At 41.9% G+C, this 19,530-nt stretch overlaps 1 protein-coding gene across 1 annotated transcript in view; it reads left to right on the forward strand.

Moving 5' to 3' along the window:
• The window catches only part of PRKDC (protein kinase, DNA-activated, catalytic subunit), a 121,630-nt gene that overhangs the window by 2,461 nt on the left and 99,639 nt on the right, over positions 1-19,530 (forward strand). Inside the window, exons 3-18 of the mRNA XM_066624419.1 lie at positions 608-700; positions 2,331-2,405; positions 2,726-2,834; positions 4,292-4,404; positions 4,820-4,919; positions 7,487-7,542; positions 7,640-7,670; positions 9,179-9,336; positions 9,896-10,042; positions 10,401-10,565; positions 10,769-10,937; positions 12,141-12,190; positions 14,038-14,175; positions 16,195-16,347; positions 17,117-17,232; positions 18,880-19,039. Of these exons, the coding sequence (XP_066480516.1) occupies positions 608-700; positions 2,331-2,405; positions 2,726-2,834; positions 4,292-4,404; positions 4,820-4,919; positions 7,487-7,542; positions 7,640-7,670; positions 9,179-9,336; positions 9,896-10,042; positions 10,401-10,565; positions 10,769-10,937; positions 12,141-12,190; positions 14,038-14,175; positions 16,195-16,347; positions 17,117-17,232; positions 18,880-19,039 (1,833 nt within the window). The remainder of the gene's footprint in view (positions 1-607; positions 701-2,330; positions 2,406-2,725; positions 2,835-4,291; positions 4,405-4,819; positions 4,920-7,486; positions 7,543-7,639; positions 7,671-9,178; positions 9,337-9,895; positions 10,043-10,400; positions 10,566-10,768; positions 10,938-12,140; positions 12,191-14,037; positions 14,176-16,194; positions 16,348-17,116; positions 17,233-18,879; positions 19,040-19,530) is intronic.

The raw sequence follows: 19,530 nt of genomic DNA on the forward strand, positions 1-19,530 counted from the left end.
GGGTGTCCAAGCTTTTTGGCAGGAGGGCCACATCATCTCTCTGACACTGTGTTGGGGGCTGGGGAAAAATAATTAATTTATGTTTCATGTTTGAATAAATTTACGTAAATGACTTTATCAGAGATGGAATTTATATGAATGAATGAAGGTCTTGCAACAGCTCATGACTTGTAAGAGGTCTTGCATGAAGCAAGGCCGGCCTTTCCTTCACTACCACTGCTGCATCACAGACATGAAACAGCAAACAGTGGAAGGAGCCCTGTCCCACAGCTCATGCGAGAGAGGTCAAACAGTTGCTTTCACACTGAGAGCAGTTGTGTCAGGCCAGTGTGGGCTCCAGCAAGTCTCTGGCGGGCCAGAGGCTCATTGGAGATTGGGGTTTCCCATGGGCCGGATTAGGAGTTCCTGAGGGCCGCAAGTGGCCCCCAGGCCAGGGTTTGGGCACCTCTGATCTATATGATACACTATTAAAACAAAAGTTGGGCCAGTAACATTTGCATACTTATTTACAAGACTGGTTGGAAGCTGGTTTGAAGTTTGCACATTTATTGCTGTTTGACTCTGCAGTTTTCTGGGGGAAATACTTTTAATGCTTTCTTGATTTCAGTTTCGAGAATGCAGAGAAGAAGCATTAAAATTTCTTTGTGCTTTTCTGGAAAAGATTGGCTTGCAAGTTCACCCATATGCACAGGATATAAAGGTGAGTCAAGAAGTGTTCTGCTGTCGTAAATGGTGTGGCACTGCCTTAAATGGTACTGCTGCTGAATGCGAGGGAGCCACCATCAAAAGAAGCTGGTGGCTCCCAGTGAGCATCAATGACCCACCAAGGCCCCACTAGAGGAAGTAAGGCAGTGAAAAAATTGTAGGCTAGGCGCTGGAGGATTAGGACAGGAAGGACAGTGGGTGGGGAGTGGTCTGGAGGGGGAGGATCTCAGCAGCAAAGCTGCATGCCAGATCCTATCCCCAGTTTTCCAACCTGTCCTTCTCCCTTTCTCTCCTTGGACTTAAGCCAGCTACATAGCTGGTGTGGGTCCAAGGAAACTCATAGAAGATCAGGCAGCCTACTGAGAGACAAGTGAAAATGTTTTTTACTTACCACTTGCTGGCCATCCTTTCCCCCTCATAGCATGCAGCATGTGCTCTTTTGGTATGATTACATGCTGTGAAGTAGTGGGAGATAGGGTTGAGCTGTTAGTCATGTTTTATATCTGTTTCTGTTCTGAACACTCCTTGTTATAAACAAAGTACTTGCTCCCTTAAATGGTTGCATTATTGGTTTTCTGCATACTTGTCCTTTGTAACACTCTACAAAATACAACTTTTTGTATCTACCTTTTTTTTCATTTCACAAGCAGGAAAGATTTGAACATTGCATTTCGGATGGCTTTGCAGAAGAATAGGAAGCACAAGTCATTTGTGCTTTCTCTTCTTCACATGTAGTAGAGATGTGTGCAAGCCAACCTCAGAATCTTCTAGAGCTTTGTCAATTGTTTTGTCCCGGTATGGAGTTGAGAAACCCCATGCACAGTTGCGTGCCTCAAACAAAAGTATAATGCCCCATCCTGCAGCTCCTTTTTGACTGCCACTCTAGCAGCATTATAAGAAATGCTTCCCTTTGACTCCTTACTTCGAGGAGACCTCCAACAGCCAATATTCCTTTGCAGGATGCAGCAGAAGCAACATTCACATCACTGCATTGGCATAGGAAAACTTAGGTGGGATGGAGCTGCCCATTAATATACATGATAACTTGCCTTATATTTGGCAGATTTCTGGTTTCCCCCAGGCCTGTTCTGTTAAACCTTGACTGGTAGCAACACTTCAGTGGCTCAAATCAGACATCTTTCTCAGCCATCCTATTGAGGATCAAATTAAGTGTTGCATTCAGTGCATGTTTGGCACTGGTGGTCTTATCATTTTCTGAACTTAGGCTGTTTCAGGGTGGGGGAGTGCGGGTAGGAGGGCAGGTCAGGCCTGGGAGGAGGGCGGGGATGGCGAAGGAGGCCTCTGCCCTATCCTAACCCCCCTCTAAGGCCTGAAAGCCCTACATGGGGTTACTTGGTTCTGGACTTGCAATTGAGTTGGCATGGCTCTTGAGTACCCCCTTATGGGTTGCTGGAGACCTCTGGCTGCCTCTCTCCCTGCACGTGTTACAGCAGTGGCCGTTTCTGCACCTTTATGTTGTGCCGCAGCAGCCTGGTTAGGATTGCGCTAGGAGTGAGTGTAGAAAGCACTGTTGAATGTTGAGGAATACATGCAAACATAGTACAAGCTATAACACTGCAAATACAGTGCATTGTATTTACGTTTTTTGTCCTTTTAAAATGCAGCGGACATGTATTAGTGTTTATACAAAAGACAAATCTGCAAAATGCAGGATCCCAGCCCTAGAGCTACTGATTAAGGTAAACATTTGTATTATATTTCTCAACTGTTTCCAAGTTCTGAAAGTATTTAGTTATGCTAGTTTATGTGGTGATATGATATCCACAGCCCAGTACTACATAAATATTTTTTAATTGTGAAAAATCACTAGTGTCCCCCTTGTGTCTTTTTGAAGAATCTGGGCCCCTTTGGGAATCTTTCATTCCTTTTCTATATAATACTTTTGATGACGTTTGTTATTGTTGAAAAGCAGGATATAAATATTCTGAATACTAATCTTGCAGTACTCTTTAAAATATGGATTATTTCTTGACACTGGTTATTATGAAAATTCTTCTAGCTGCTTCAGAATTTACGATCTTCCTTTGTGATGGAAGACATGAAAGTCACAGAAATTTTTAACAAATTCTATGGTGAACTTGCCGTAAAAAGTAAAGTTCCTGATACAGGTAAGACTTTTCCATTATGTTTTGTTTACATTTAGAAGATGATGGGTCGGTAATTTATAATACTAAACTCTTTTGGCACAATCCAGCAAAAGGTTAGCTGTTGTGATTTGGGCTGCAGTTGTATGCACACTTAACTAGGGGATAGTCCCATTACTAACTAATTTTCCAGTGCAGATGCAACCATGCCAACAGGGCACATGCATCTTGTGGTGGGGAATGTAGTCATAGAGGCCTCCTCAGGGTAAGGTAATGTTTATTCCCTTGCCTTGGGCTGAGTTGGTTAGGAGTGGGCTGTCATTACCCCCCCCCTTTTTTTTGAAGGAAACAGGCATAGAGTTGAGTGTTATGGACAGAAATGGAATCAAACTTTTAAATTCCATTTATTTCAGTGGATGTTAGTTCTGATTAACTGTTACTGGGTTTGCCTTCTGTTTTTGAATGCACTTTAATACCATACATCAGCCCTTGGGATTTGTGGAGCTGTTGTCTCTCCTAAAGCTTCATCCGATTCTAGGAAATGCCTTGCACTTGGTCCTTATGAAAATTTCTCCCCTCAACTGTTTGTGACAGATCTCCTTTGAGTCTCATACTTACTGTTTTCTTTCCTCACAAGATAATTGTTCTTCCTTGTGATCTCTGTATTCACATTGGGTGTTGTGCATGCACAGAGATGGTTTGGGGAACATGCTAGAGTTCTGGCTAGGGTATGTGTGCCTTGAAGGATACAATGAGTACTTCACTTAGGAGGGGTATACTTAAGTATCATCATCAGCTCAGGGAGCGTAAGTGTTTTTGAAACTAAACTAGGTGTGAAGTGAAACTGGTTTTGAAACTAAACTAGGTGTGAAGTGTTGTTGCATATACCAGCTTGTTCCCTTTCAAGACGAGCTCATCTATATTTAGAGTGTAGGAGCATAACTGGGGGGGACAAAACGGTAAGTAATGCAGGCGCTGCAATGCACAGTGTAATTGGCCCTTCCCACTCACTGTTGGAGCCATTTCAGGCAGCAGTGGCAACGCTCAGGCACTCGCTGAACCAAACGGTGAACGCTACACATTGCTGTCACTACCCAGAACAGTTCCAGCGGCAAGTCGGAGGGGCCACTTTCACAGCTAGGTGCGGCACCTGTAGCACTTACTGTTTTGTGCCCTCTCTAGCTATGCTGCTATTAGGGTTGCAAGAAACAATGTGTGCATGTTTTCATTTGATCTTTTATTTTCTCTCAGTCACAGAAACTTTGTGGGTAGCCTCCTTTGGCTTTCTAAATAAGGGTGGCGGTGGGGATGAATAAAGGTCAGGATAATGTGAAGGTGCCATAATAAGAAGTTGGAGATCTGTAATATTGTGTGAACGATCAAATCCTTCCCCACTTATGAGAAATTAAAGCAGTGATGTAACTAATATCAAAGAAAATGTAAATAAGTGATTAGGATGCTAATTTTTTTCTTCTTCTAAGTTTTGGAAAAGATTTATGAGCTCCTGGGAATCTTGGGAGAAGTCCAGCCTAGTGACATGCTTGAAAACTCTGAGAAACTGTTCCGAGCTTATCTGGGTGAACTCAAAACACAGGTAAAATAAAGGCTTCTTGTGAAACTTGAATAGCATTTTACTCCTACGTGTTTTAACATAATATTGAAAACAAAGATTGTTAGAGACTTTATTTACCAATGAAGTGTTTCACTCTTGGAAATGAATCAGTGGTTTCCTAAATTACAGTGTGTGAATAATTTGAGGACTTACAGAGGAGATAACTCTACAAATGGTTTTAACTGAATTTTGCTGCAAAGAAATTCATGCTGAATATTTGGTCCATTGAAACTTTAAATGAGCAGAATGTTAGTTGTAATGAAGACAATTGAAGGCAATTATTTTCTTCCTTTGATTTTTAAAAAATTAAAAATAGTTCCTTGTACTGCATGTTGAAGTCTCAGAATAACTGCCTGGTTCAATAGTGTACTTGGGTGTAACTTTTTCTCATTTTCAGATGACCTCTACAGTCAGAGAGCCCAAGTTTCCAGTAGTAGCTGGATGTCTGAAAGGACTGACTTCGCTAATGTATAATTTTACTAAGTCCATGGATGAAGGTGTGTATTATTAAAATCTCCTAATGACTATGAATAGCACAGCTAGCCTCTCTCAAAATACATGGAATTTTCCCTTCTAAACTTTCCAGACTTTTGGTTCCTGTGCCCAAACCTAGTAGCTTTTGTTGGGCATCCCTGCCCTGATTTTACATATGTTTGTGCCTCTTTACCAATTCATCACCAGTCTGAAGTAACAGGGCTTACAGTTGTCATGAACATTCTATCCTAATCTTTAATAATGCGACTGAAGTTTTGTTCTGATCTTAAAATGTGGGGACATTTCATTATTCCCCATCCTGAGGTATGCTAGGTTCAGACTGATTCCTAACCTGTGGTTTGGATCAGCAGTCACCAAACTTGCAACCGCTGTTCTTCAAAAAAGTAGTCCCCTGGCAGACCAAAGCTTACCATTCCACCTCTGTGCCATGTTCACTCCCAGTAGATCTGGGCACCAGAACGCTCTGAGCAGTCGCATCTGTTGCATGGCATCCCAGAAGGCTGTTCAACAGGACATCCAGGCAGACGCGACTGCCTAGATCAGGGGTGTCAAAGATAAGGCCCGCGGGCTGGATCCAACCCGCAGAGCCATTTTGGGTGCCCCCCGAGCTTTGGTGGAGTTCTGGGGCTGCCCCACCCCCGCTTGCTCCTTCCGCGAGCACAGCTCTGCAGCTGGAGAGAGTTCCTAGGGCTGGAGCAGCCACGCGTGGTGTCCCTGGCCCTTGGTCCTCCCTCCAACTGTGAGCCAGCCTCGCCCACAGCTGGAAAGGGCGACTGAGGGCTGGAGCACCTGCGTGCGGTAACCCCAGCCCTCGGTCCTTACTCCGGGCGCGAGCAGGGCTTGCCCGCAGCTGGAGAGAGTTCCAAGGACTGGAGCAGCCACACGTGGTGTCCCTGGCCCTTGGTCCTCCCTCCAACTGTGAGCCAGCCTCGCCCACAGCTGGAAAGGGCGACTGAGGGCTGGAGCACCTGCGTGCGGTAACCCCAGCCCTCGGTCCTTACTCCGGGCGCGAGCAGGGCTTGCCCGCAGCTGGAGAGAGTTCCAAGGACTGGAGCAGCCACGCGCAGCGTCCCCAGACCTCGGTTCTCCCTCTGGCTGCAAGCAGGCCTCGCCTGTGGCTGGAAGGGGCAACTGAGGGCTGGAGCAGCTGTGCATGGCGTCCCCGGTCCTCCATCCTCCCTCCAGGCGTGAGCAGGGCTCGCTCGCAGCCGGAAGGGTGACTGAGAGCTGGAGCACCCACGCGCAGCATCTCCAGCTTTCAGCCTTCCCTCCAGCCGCGGCCAGAGCTCTCCTGGGCTTTGGTCATGGCCAGAGGGGGTCTGGGAGCAGGAGCCGCTGTGCGTGGCTTCCCTGGTCCTGGCTAGTGGCAGGTAGGTGGGGACTGGGGGGGGCGACTGGGAGGCTTGGCTGGCGGGCAGGCAGGCAGGGGATGCTTGGTGGTAGAATGGAGGCTGGGGGGCGACTGGGAGGCTTGGCTGGCTGGCAGGGAGGGGATGCTTGGTGGTAGAATGGGGATTGAGGGACAACTGGGAGTCTTGGCTGGCTGGCGGGCAGGGGATGCTTGGTGGTAGAATGGGGTCTGGTGTGGGGTGAGGCAGGGGATGCTAGGTGGTAGAATGTGATCGTGTGGGGTGAGGCAGTGGATACTTGGTGGTAGAATGGGGTCTGTTGTGGGGTGAGGCGGGATGCTTGGTGGTAGAATGGGGTCTGGTGTGGGGTGAGGCAGGGCATGCTTGGTGGTAGAATGGGGTCTGGTGTGGGGTGAGGCAGGGCATGCTTGGTGGTAGAATGGGTTCTGGTGTGGGGTGAGGCAGGGCATGCTTGGTGGTAGAATGGGGTCTGGGGTTGGGTGGGGTAGCAGAACGTGGGAGAAGCCTCAACTTTTAAAAAAAACAGGAAGTGATGTCACAAGTGACATCACTTCCTGTGTTCAGGTCACTTCCGGCTGCCACACTTTGAGATCGGCCCTCAGCAGGTGCCAAGAATCCAGTGTGGTCCCCAGGATGAAATGAGTTCGACACCCCTGACCTAGATCATGCTGGTGCCTAGATCTACTGGTAATGAATGCAGCACGGAGGTGGAATGGTAAGCTCTGCTCACGAAGCAGAGGGCTTTCCCCAAACCCCAGTTCTGGCCCCAGGTCTGGGGTTTGGAAAGCCCTGGTTTAGATTATTGTGAATGAACCATGTTGGGATCACACGGGATCTCTTTCCTTCATAAGGGAATGTTAAGACAAACCACAGATCCTTAGCATGTGAGAACATGGAGAGCTGCTGTCTATTAAGTAACAAGAGTTAGAACAAACCAAGACAAAACCATGGTTTAATATCTTGCTGTGCCTTAAGTCTAATTAGTTAACAAACCACAGTTTTCTAAGTTTGTATGTAATAGGGAATTGAAGAACAAATTTTTGTGAAGACTACCTTTTCTTCTCATCATGTCCATGTCACATTGCTGCATTATAACTTTATTTTTATACTTATACTTACTTGATATACTTTTATACCAACTTTTATGCTTTATACTAACTTATAACTTTATTTAAATATTTGAATATTTTCCCTTATAGATCCACAGACTTCAAAAGAGATCTTTGATTTTGCACTGAAGGCTATAAATCCACAGGTGTGTTGGGTTTCCTTCTTACTTTAAAACAATAATTCTTGAGATGTTAAGAGTTCTGGGAAACAAGTCTTTTATACTGAACCTTTTGACATTCCAGGTTGAATTAAAGCGATATGCGGTGCTTGTTGGTAAGAACTTTATTTAATAAATAACTCTCTGCAGAGATATATCTTTTTGACTGCGTATTTCTGCTCTATTGGAAAAGGCATGGCACATCTACCTTATTTTTTGTAAACAAGATGTGAAATATGTTTAAAATACATATGCATACATAAGACCTTTATTGTCATAGATAAAGAAAATGTAATTGAAAAACAACAAAAAACTAAACAAAAATAAAGTAAAACAATAATAATCATCCATTACTCTCCACTCACCATAAAGTAACAGAAGACCCAGAATTTCTTCCCGCCAATACCCCAGAGACAAAGTTAGCAACCTTGTCGACAGAATCAGCTTCCAATATAGAAAGAAGAGACTATAGCTTGATTGAATCCTCCCCAACCCTGCATTTTATTCAGCAGTGGAGCCAGATAGGATGTTATAAAGCAGGCAGTGAAAAAATATGTGTTCTCCACACAATTCCTGTCACAGGCACGTCTTCTCTCTGAGTGGGGAACACCACTAAACCTGGCTGCCAGCGAAGCTGAGGAAAATGCATTACATCTCGCAAGGGAGAATTTTCTGCGAGCCTGTGGGCACTGCAAGTGATAAAAAAAAGAAGCCGGCCTCCCAAACCTGATTGGGATGTGCAGGTTGGGGGGGAGGAAGCATGTGGTATCAGCTGCACAGAATAGCTCCTGACTCTCAATATCAAGCAATCTTTCCTTAATAGGCTTCATTTAAACCAGGGGTGTCCAAAGTTTTTGGCAGGAGGGCCACATCATCTCTCTGACACTATGTCAGGGGTTGGGGAAAAAAGAATTAATTTATATTTCAAATTTGAATAAATTTAAATAAGTTTACATAAATGAATATATTAAAGCTGAACTTATATGAATGAATGAAAGTCTTGCAATAGCTCAAGGCCTATAAAAGGTCTTGCACAAAGCCAGGCCAGCCTTTTCTTTGCTGCTGCTACTGCATCACAGACATGAAACAGCAAGCAGTGGAGGGAGCCCTCATCCCTCAGCTCACGCGAGAAGTCAAACAGTCGCCCTCACGCTAAGAGCAGTTGCGTCGGGCCAGTGCGGGCTCCAACAAATCTCTGGAGGGCCAGATGCTCATTGAAGACTAGGGGCTCCCTGAGGGCCACATTGAGAGGCCTCGAGGGCCGCAAGTGGTCCCAGGGCCGGGGTTTGGGCACCCCTGATTTAAAGCAGTCATACCTAAGCTTGCTGTGTCTAGTCCTATCGATTTAAGCTTAGTGAGTATATCCGCAATCTCCACAGGCGGTACTAGATCAGTCAGAAGCTGGATGTTTAAAATAATAATAACCAGAATAATGACAGGAGAATTATATTCTGTTGAATGTTTGTTAGGGTAAATTCTATGAATATTGGTTTATTGCAATTATCTAAGAAGGTAGAAGTATATATGCTACATGCTATGGTATGGAAGCATGGTAGAAGTATATATACTACATGCTCTAGCTGTAACAATATTCTCAATTTAAATTGCAACTTTTGCTTTGCAGCTGGCCTACATTTGTTTAGCGTGCATGCTGTTCAGTTTACACCCTGCCTTCTGGACAACTATATCTCACTTTATGAAATAATGTCCAAGTGGTGTGGCCATCAGAATGCTGAACTGAAGAAAGCTGGCCATTCTGCCTTGGATGCATTTCTGAAACAGGTACAATAACTGCAGTTTATAACTCAGCATCTTAGCTTTATAATTCCCCAAATATTATACAACGTTCTACCCTCTCTCCAGCTTACCAATTGGTGAGCTTTGGGAGAATCTATCTTTCTAGTTTCACTGCTGTTTCTGTTTCTTTCTCCTGCAGTCTGCTTCATTCATTCCTGCCTGCCCCCTTCTCTTGTATATTTATTAGTTTTTCTGTCTCCACTATAATCTTCCTGTGCTGCCTGAGATGAGATTTTACTTTGAGCACCGTACAAGATACTGTTTCTACATGGGAGTTTAATGCTCAGTGAATGTTTAATGAGTTATTGCTTATTAACTGTATTTAACTTTTTATACTGGTGTTAATTTGGTGAGTCTTGGTTTTTTTTCTTCTTCTTCCATCTTAGCCCAGGAGGTTTCATCATGATGGTGTGCCAGTGCTCTGGTTTTGTTATTTTTATGTTAGGTTGGTTTGAGGAAGTTGCTGAATAGCATCTGTATACAGAGATTAACTTTTTGTTTTTATCTAAATTATAAAATGTCCAATTTTATATATAACGTGCAGATCTCTGCAGTGGTTGCAAAAGATGCAGAAATGCACAAGAGTAAGCTGCGCTTCTTCATGGAACAGTTTTATGGCATCATCAGAAAAATAGATGCCAGCAACAAGAACTTGTCAATTGCTATTCGTGGATATGGACTTTTTGCTGCTGTATGTACTTAATTTCATTACATTTTAGCATGTTGACTTGATCATTTGTCTAAAGAACACATTTATTCTACATGTTTAATTGGTGTATTCTTTTTGTATGGAAATTTTAGCTGCATCAGGCATGCATTTTTTGCTAGACTTTGCAGTGCATTGAATATGAATCTCCCTTGCCTTGAATGCAGTGCTTAAAAAATGGAACGTATGCATCTGTGTGGTTGGGAGGAGGGAGAAAATCAGACCTGTTTTGAGTCTATGGAAAATGAAATCTTGTATGCATGGGTGCTGGGCTGAACGGTGGTGTTTGTGTTTTAATCTCATTCAGTTTAATGATGTGTTTTGTTTTCTTTCTGATTTCAAGTCATGCAAAGCTATCAACTCAAAAGATGTTGACATCATGTATGTTGAGCTCCTTCAGCGCTGTAAACAAATGTATCTCACTGAGGCAGAATCAATAGATGATCATATGTACCAGCTGCCAAGTTTTCTTCAGTCTATTGCAAGTGTTATCTTCCACTTAGATACTGTAAGTGATCAGGTAAAACCTCATTTGTGAGGTTATTATAAAATAATTTAACAACCCTATGACTCTGTTGGTGATAAGGGTGATGGTGCAAACTTTCTCTTCAAGATCTGAAAACCTCTTCAATTTTAAAAAGCTTGAATAATTTGCTGTTTTTAGTGAACTTGCACCTTCTGTCTCCTGATATGTGATTCTATCTCTTCTAGATTCCTGAAGTATACACTCCAGTACTTGAACATCTGGTTGTGGTACAAATAGAAAACTTCCCACAATACAGTGTAAAAATGCAATCTATGTGTTGTAAATCGATTGTGAAGGTTTTTTTAGCTCTGGCAGGAAAAGGTCCTGTTTTATGGAGTTTTATGAGCACTGTAGGTGAGTTCTTAATTATCTAGATATTAATCTTTATCTTTCATTGTCATACTTGTTTAAGAGCAGTGTTCAAAATATTAATTTGCGATGCCAGCAGTGCCAACAGAGAGTGTATACAGTGTCTTATTTCTATTTTAGTAAGCTCCTGAAATTGTGAGAGGACTCATTGTACTACTATTATTTCTTTACTCTCAATCTTTTGCCCCTTTTTTTTTTTTTTTGCACAAAACTAAGAGTCCAACCTTATACTTACCATGTGTCCTTGGGTCTGGTGCTAACTGTCAAAAATCAGTTAGTTCCAGTTGCAAAAAGAGCTCTGCCAGTGTGCTAGTTAGCTTGCTGGAAGGCCTGTGCTGACAGGAAGGCCTCTGCCTTCATGTCCACTCCAGCACTTCTCCTGTTGATTATACATGAAGGTACATCAGTGGGAGGGGGTGGCAGGAGGGCAGAACAGTGGCAGGGAAGGGCAAAATGGTTGGGGGAGGGGTGGGTTGGGCCCAGGAAGGGGCAGGATTGGCAGCACCATGCTGCCAATATCCTAAAACCCCCTTCCTGGACCCGAATCTATGGCACAGGTCCACAAAGACCTGCGCCAGATATTTAGCTGTCGCAGCTCTGAGTAGCCACGCTCCTTGTGCCATGGAAGCTGGCCCCTGGGTAAGGCAACAAGTGTTCCTTTACCTGAAGGAGAGCTCCTGGACTGCCCCCCATAGGATGCAGTGGTGACCATTTTGGTGCCACTGCATTGAAGGAGGGATAGTGAATAGGACTGGGCAGTGAATCTATTCATACTGCTTTTCTTCCTTTCACTGCCTCTTTCACAGTACGCTCCTCTTTCTCACCTGCCAATCCACGCTTTCTCTAAAGTTGCCCCCATTTTTGTTTTCTCCAAAACCTCAATTAATTTTCTAGACCCTATCCCTTCTTCTAGCTGCTTTGTACTTATACCTTTAATCTTCATAGGAGACACCCCTTGGCATTACATGGCCAGTTAACTACCCTTTTTCATTTCTTTTTATACATGTATATGTGTATACCTGTCACCCAAGGATAACATTTCTGATGAAAAGGTTTCAGGCTTCTGCAATAATAATTTGTTAGTCTTTAAGGTGTTACAGAAGTTTGTGATTTGTGTTAATGTATTAGAATACTGATGTACTTTTCAGCCTGTTTGATTTTTTTTGTGTGCATTATCTTTATTTTCAGTGCATCAAGGTTTAATCAGAGTCTGTTCTAAGCCAATTGTCTTTCCAAAGGTTAGTATTGTTTTAAGTACCTTATTTTGTTTTCTTTATTTGAATAACAGAGAGGTCCTTAATGGGATATGAGGCATTAAAATTGTGTGTTTTCATGCTCAGTTGTATTAAACATAGCTTGGGGTCTTAATGTTCAAGTAAAACACACTTGTGAAATTCTAAAATGCCATATAAGAATGAAATGTCCTTCTGATTTTCTTGACATGAAATATTGTGGCTTTCTATCTATCATGTGCCCTAAATGAGACATGCACTGTCTCATTTAGTGCATGCACTGATTTAAAAATGCACTGATGTATTTTGCAATGCCTTTGGCATCTGCACTTGGTGATCAAGTTTATAAGTAACAGTTTGAAACCTGTTTAACTGAATAAATAGCCTTGATCATTCATGCCCTAGTTACTTCTAGGTTAGATTACTATAATCTTTTTCTTTTTTTTTTTATATGGGGCTGTCTTTGAAGACAGTTTGGAAACTTCAGTTTATCCTCAATGTGACTACCAGAGTGTTTGGAGCATGTGGGTCCAAATATGCCTTTTACTTTAGATACTAGTTTGTTTGCAAGCTAAAGTTCTGGTTCCTTTTTAAACCTCTAACAATCAAGACATTCTGGTCCTAAAGAATCGCCTTCTCCCAATGAACCTCCCAATTATTGAGGTTTACCTCTCAGACTCTGCTCTGGGTCCCCCTTGCTGCCTAAATCAGTGTGAAAGATTTTTCTGTTGTGGTGTTAAGACTTTGGCATACCCTTCCAAAGGAAGTCTGTCTAGACTTTGCTTGTCTTTCAAGAATGCCTGTTATAACTTTTCCAAAAGGCTTTCTTGGGTGCTGCCTCTTAAGATGACACTGTATTTGACTGCTGTTATAATTTTTCAGTCTGACTTTTCTTTTTTAATATTATGTCTTGCTGCTTTAAAAGAAAGGTGGTATTTGAATACCTGGAATAAAGTAATATTTATATTTTGCCTGAAGAAGTATGCAGTTGTAACTTGCCTGCTGTTGAAGATTTCTCAAAACCTTTATAAAGTTAGTACAGGTGGGACCTCGGTATCTACTGGTTTGGTATCCACTGATTTGACTTAGCACTGATACCAAGGTCCACCTTTAAATGCCTTGTAACAAGGAAGAAAGCACCAAAATCCAATTTTCTACCTTTGTGCTGAATAATAATTATAATGTCATTCTATTAGATTCCATTATTCACCCCACCTAGTGGCAGGATGCAGTATAGTGTCTATTCCAATGCATTCTGGGGCAACAACAGAGGAGCAAGAAACCTGGAAGTGGGTCTTTAAAGCTATTTTCCCACTGATTTGGTATCCACTAATTTTTTTTTTTAATCCACTGGGGGTTCTGGAACAGAACAGAAGTGAATATCAAAATATGACCTGTATTCACAGGGATCATTCAAAGATGTCATGACAGAGGTTATGTTAGCCATAGCTGTTTCAATTTATAACTTAGATATGCCCTACTTGTTGTATTTGCTGCTTCATAATATGCTTAGATTTTTTTGTCTTAGCCAAAATAAGTCACCTGACTCTCTGATTCTGTGTTAAAAATATATAGCTGAATTCCAGGAGTTGTATTGTATGTTTAGCATTTTTTTTCATTACGTTTAAGAATGCTTTGCTGTACCTAATATACAGTATGTTCCTGAAATGAACCACTTCAAAGAAAATAGTCAATCTGTCCTGACATAGTGATTTTGTGTGCTCTGTCTCTTGCCCTCCTGAAATAAGAGAGCCCCGTTAGCTTATGTTTTGTCTATAATTGAAGTCTATGGCTGATTGTGGTTACCTGTATCATTTTCTATATATTCACATCAACATTGTGGTGACTTCTAGGAAAATTCAGGTAAAGATGTTTCTAACTCAGAAGAAGCTCCTACACTTGGAGAAGTTAGGACTGGGAAATGGAAAGTGCCTACATATAAAGATTACCTGGATCTTTTTAGGAGTTTACTTAGCTGTGACACAATGAAGGTAAAAACTGTAATAGTGGGATTTTCTATGTGGCAAATGAAGTGATTCAGTTTTTAAACTTTCTTTCTTGCTGAAGGAACTTGTTTGCGTCATCTCTCCATGTAGCTTGTCTTGCTCCCACCCTTCCCCCATTCTCTGATATTCCCAGAAAGTTTCTAAGTATTCCTTAGAAAGATAGTCTAAGAAGTGTTTGCTTATAGAAGGTGCTTCCATCCAATTTCTGGGAATTCCACCTCTCTCCTGCATTCCTCATATCCCATGCCATTGTGTTTCCATGGATCCCCCAACTCTTAGCAGAGGCTTTGGGGGTGCACAGGGAGAAAGTTACAGGAAAGCTCCTCTGTGGAAGCTTTTTTCTGTGCTTGATGGTGTTCCTTAGGATCTAGTCCCTGATTTTTGCTTCAAATATGCATGCTTGTAGTTCTTATTTGAATATAGTACAGGTCCAGCCTATTTATACGTGGATTTGACTCAACACGAATGGCCACTGCAAATGAGAAGGAATGTGCTGATCCCTGGAGAAAGGGAAAAATGCATCCCTTTAAAATCAGTTTAAAAAACGAAACAGTCCTTTAACAATAGCCTCCTTAATGAGAGAGAGAGAGAGGGCAGCTGGCTGACAATCCATCAATCCTTCTCTCTCTAGGTGACCCCTCCCTTCCCCCTGAGCACATGAAAGAAAGGTGATAACTTTGCATTGGTGAAGGGAGGGGCTGAGTGAAGCGCCTTTGTAAGCGCCACTGATTGATGGATTGTCTTCTTAATGATTCATATCTTATATTACAAAGGTCAGCAAGGCTGTTTTTAAATCACCTGAGCAAAAAAACTTTGTTTTTTAAATGGATTTGCTATAGTGCATTTTTTGCCATCCACTGCGTTTTTTGCCATGAGTGCTTGGAATGGAACCCATGTGAATAATGAGGCTCAACCTGTAACCTCAACAAAAACAACTATTGCTTCTAGTTCTAATTGTAGAATGTAGAATCTGGAAGCAAGTTTTTTCCAACTTTAAGAGTCTTTTCATTATGACTACTCTTTCTGAACCTGGCAGATTAGTAATAGTTTATGTGTCTTTTTTATTTGCTTGCTTGTATGACTTACCTTGAAGTCATACAAGGTCTTTATATATTTTTCAATTTTACCTTGTCAAAATTTTCTGTTAAAGATATTAAAAATTTTCTTTCATAAAGAAACCTTCTGTTAAATTTTAAATTATCCTTTTGTCCATTGCTGTCATCATATCTTCTGAGACCCTTATGGCACAATTCAAATCACAATCCAAACTATTTATCCCTGCGCTGGCTCAGAGTGTTGCAAATGTATTGTAAGACATGTTTGCACCTACTCAAGAGCTGTGTGCAGAGGCCCACACTGGTTTGGCAGTGCTGGATCTTGATCCTGCACTAGCTGACACAGGTAGGCTTGTGCTGGGTGGCATAGGGGTGGATGGGAGAGAGTGGCGGGAGGGTGTTTTAGAGGCAGGGAGGGGCCATTTCTGGGTGGGGAGATGGTATGGAGAAGGACTGACCAGGGAGGGGGTGGGATCGGCGGCGGCAGCGCAACCACATCCTAATCCCCGTACCTGGCCCGGGCAGCCCTACGTGGGCTTTCCAGTTTTGTGCCAGCTATATAACCCCATGGAAATGGCTGGAGCTTTACTTGGAGTAAGGGGAAGAATACCCCAAGTAGACCTCCAGCTGCCTCCTGAGCTGCAAAGGATGCAACTCAGGCCATGCAGCCTAGCTGTGCCAGTGTAGCATACAATTGGGCTGTGACATTTTTAATTTAGTACAGCTTTCCAGTACTGGCATAGCTGTGCCCATGGGACATGTGCTGCATCCTGCAGTTGGGGGGCACATATAGGACTTCTCAAAGAGAATGGTTGTTTCCTTACCTAGGAGCTGCATTTCCCTTATGTCAGTGCTGGAAAGTAGGTTAGGATTGCACCCTTAGTGTATAATTTCGGAGTAACTTTAGCTTTACCAACTAACTGAAAATCTTTTTTTTCCTTCAACAAAGGATTCTCTGCTTGTGGATGAAACCTTTCCAATTGCAAATTCACCACTACAGTCTCTAAATCGTTTGATCTATGATGAACTCATAAAGTCAATCCTAAAAATAATTGAAAAGTTGGATCTTACAGTTCAGAAACAGAATGTAAATGAAGAGAGGGTAAGATTTACTTCCTGAACGTAATTTATAGCAAAAGATGCTCTTTCACTTTTTTCTAGACAAACTATTGTCTAGTTTGGTATAGTTTATATTTGTGTTATTTTCATTAATATTTAGAGGCATTGGGATAGGTTGAGCTGTAAAACTTAAATAGCAACTGTATATAAATAAATGGAAATAAATGGATTGAAGAGCTTGTAATCTTACATTATGTTAGGTATATAGCAATGGAAAAAGAAAGGTAGAAGGAAAGGATATGTGATCAGCTGCTGAATTGATTTCCTTACTGGGAGTGTTAAGATGATAAACTGTAATGTGTATAAATTACTGTGAATAGCATATAAATGGATTTTTATCTCAGAGCAGTATGGTGGGTGAGAGTGTTATAGTTTTATTGAGGCATTCAGATGTAAACTTCAAACCAACATATTTAGAATTTAAAATTGAACAAGATCAAAATATGCTGCTATCTCCCTTACCATGCATGGTAATCAGACAGCAAAAACATTGGTTTGCATTGCTTGTTTTCTGGAAAATGCTGAAAGGCTATGCAGTGTGGTTTATTCAATGAGTGAGTATAGAGTATCTGAAGCTCAAGTAATTTAGATTAGGGTACATCACAAAGCAAGGGTGAACTTTCAACATATGCATTGTGAATGGTACTTGTAGAAAAGAATAAAGTTAGTTTGGATTCTTTCCCCCTTTCTTGACTGCTATCAGTGCAAAGCTTATAATAATTTCTGATAATTTCTGATAATTCTTTTCACAGGATGGAAGTGAACCAGACATTGATCTTAGCATTCCTACTTCTGATCCAGCTGCAAACCTTCAGCCAATCAAGCCGAAAGACTTTACAGCCTTCATTAACCTAGTGGAATTTTCCAGGTATAGTATGATCCAAATAGTGGTGCTGGGAAGAAACAGGTGCACCTCTGTGAACTCCTACCCTTGAGTCACTTTTAAATGCACAACCATGCACTCTCTCAATACTTGTAAATTCTTGCTAGTACATGGTTGGATTTAAAAGTTGATCCACTTTTTTCTCATAGGCTGAGGTCTGTTTGCTAGTGGTCTTCAGTGATGTGTGGAGATGGGGTGTGCATTTGAGCCCTTTCCAGCTTTTTTCTCTATACCGCCTTACTTGTAGATTTGACAGCGCAATACATCTTGCACTGGAACAGGCAGACCAGGAGGCCTGCGCTGTATCTAGCACTAGATAGGGACCCTGAAGTGGCTCAGCCGGAGCCAAGAGGAAACTCTTCCCCTTATACCTGGGTAAGCTACTACAACCCTAATGGATCTCCTCATACTTTACCACCTCTGGAGGAGCACTGCTTGGGGAACGGAGTTGGAATCTGGCATAACAGGTCCCAGCCCCATCTCCTGCTTTCCACCCACCTGCCCCCGGGACTGCCTTCTGCCTGTCCCGGAACAGAGCTTGGCTGACACAGTCCTCCTTCCCCATGTTGGCGGTAGGCTGAATGCAGCCTCCATGGCCGGCACGCATCCTTGCATCGGCCCAGCCAACCCTCAAGGAGGTGTAAACGTGCTTTACAGCACATTTGCGACCCTCCTGGGCCAGCGCAAGGGACTTGAGCTGGCCCAAGTTGCAGTTAGGATTGTGCCCTGAGTCTCATAGACTGACAGTTGTAGGCTGACCATAAAACCCATTTTTCAAATGGGGTTTTTATAAGTATTATTCTTTGAGAGAATCTCTCTCTCTTTCTCTGTCTCTCTGGCTCTTACTCTGACTTTCTCTTGGTTAAATTGATAATGTTGCAAAATAAATCAAAACAGGAAACAGGTTTATTGAAACAAAAAGGGGGAAATAGAAGGTGTAAGACAAACAGCCAAATCCTATTCAGTTCACAGTAAACTGCTTTGGGTACCCATCCAGGAGAAAAATGGGGTATACATTGAATGAATGAAGTTCACAAAAGGGGAGAGGAAACCAATAAAATCAGTTACTAACTAAACTGCCCTTCCTGGAAACTTGATCAAAGCGAATCAGCTTGTAACCCTCTAGTTCTTCAGGCTTAAACCTCTTGTGACTTTTAGAACCAAGTAAAATCTGCAGGTCTGTCAACCACTTCCAACAATTTATTTTTGAAAGACTAATATTTGAGAGAAGAAATGTGTGGGTTTTCATTTTTGTTTTGTTTTGTTAGGAGTATGTTGTAACACTTGGTTAAATATGATATTTTATTTTTGTGGTTTGACACAGGAATCACACTCTGCTAATGTTTAATTTCCTTTTACATCTGTTGCACTTTGGATTTAGCCCCAAATCTTCCATGTACTTTCAACTGTATGAAAAAATGGATCCCTTGTGGATACTGAGGCCCCAGCTGCACTCCGATCTAGTAATATGATTGTACTTAAGAGCTTTCATTTAATGAAAACTAAAGCTGTTTAATGAAAAGTAAATGTCAGCTGTCAGTTGAGAGTTGGTCTATTGATTTTTAGATAGTTCACATGCTTGCCACTTTGTGTAGAATGACAGTTGCCTTTATATCTCTTGTACCTTCACAGGGAGATCCTTCCAGAGAATTATACTGAATATTTTCAACCATGGGTATATTCCTTTGGTTATGAGCTGATTATACAGTCAACACAATTACCTTTAATTAGTGGATTTTATAAGCTGCTTTCCATTGCCATGAAAATTGCCAAAAAAATAAAATATTTTGAGGTGAGATATCACTCAATAGGAAGAAAAGTGTTTTGTAATGTATTCAAGGTAATAATAATGTAATGCTGAGCTATCCATAATTTTGTCTATATGTTGGGGTGAATATAATTATGATTATTTATTTTAACAGCTAAAGTGAAAGATATATTTGTATATAAGTGAAAAATAATACCCATATTAAACATTTGAGCAATTTGTAAGGGCTATAATCCTTAACAAAAATGGCACAGGAAATTCTTTAATCAGTTATTACTGTTACTTGCTTGGCAGGATGCTATGGCAGGCTCTTGTTTTTTCCCCTAGTACTTTGGAACAGTTGTTTCAACAGTACAATTCTATTCCAATAGAATTGAAGACTAGTGACACAAGAAGACTAGTGACATAATGCTGCCCATTCCTTTACTGTTGGCAAAGTCCTATTGAGAGTGCTGCACTGCGATAAAGCAGTGCCTAAACAGCTTCCGCTGTATTGAGCAGGGAATAGAGGCTGC

Source organism: Tiliqua scincoides, chromosome 4, assembly GCF_035046505.1.
Source record: "Tiliqua scincoides isolate rTilSci1 chromosome 4, rTilSci1.hap2, whole genome shotgun sequence".
Taxonomy (NCBI): Eukaryota; Metazoa; Chordata; class Lepidosauria; order Squamata; family Scincidae; genus Tiliqua; species Tiliqua scincoides.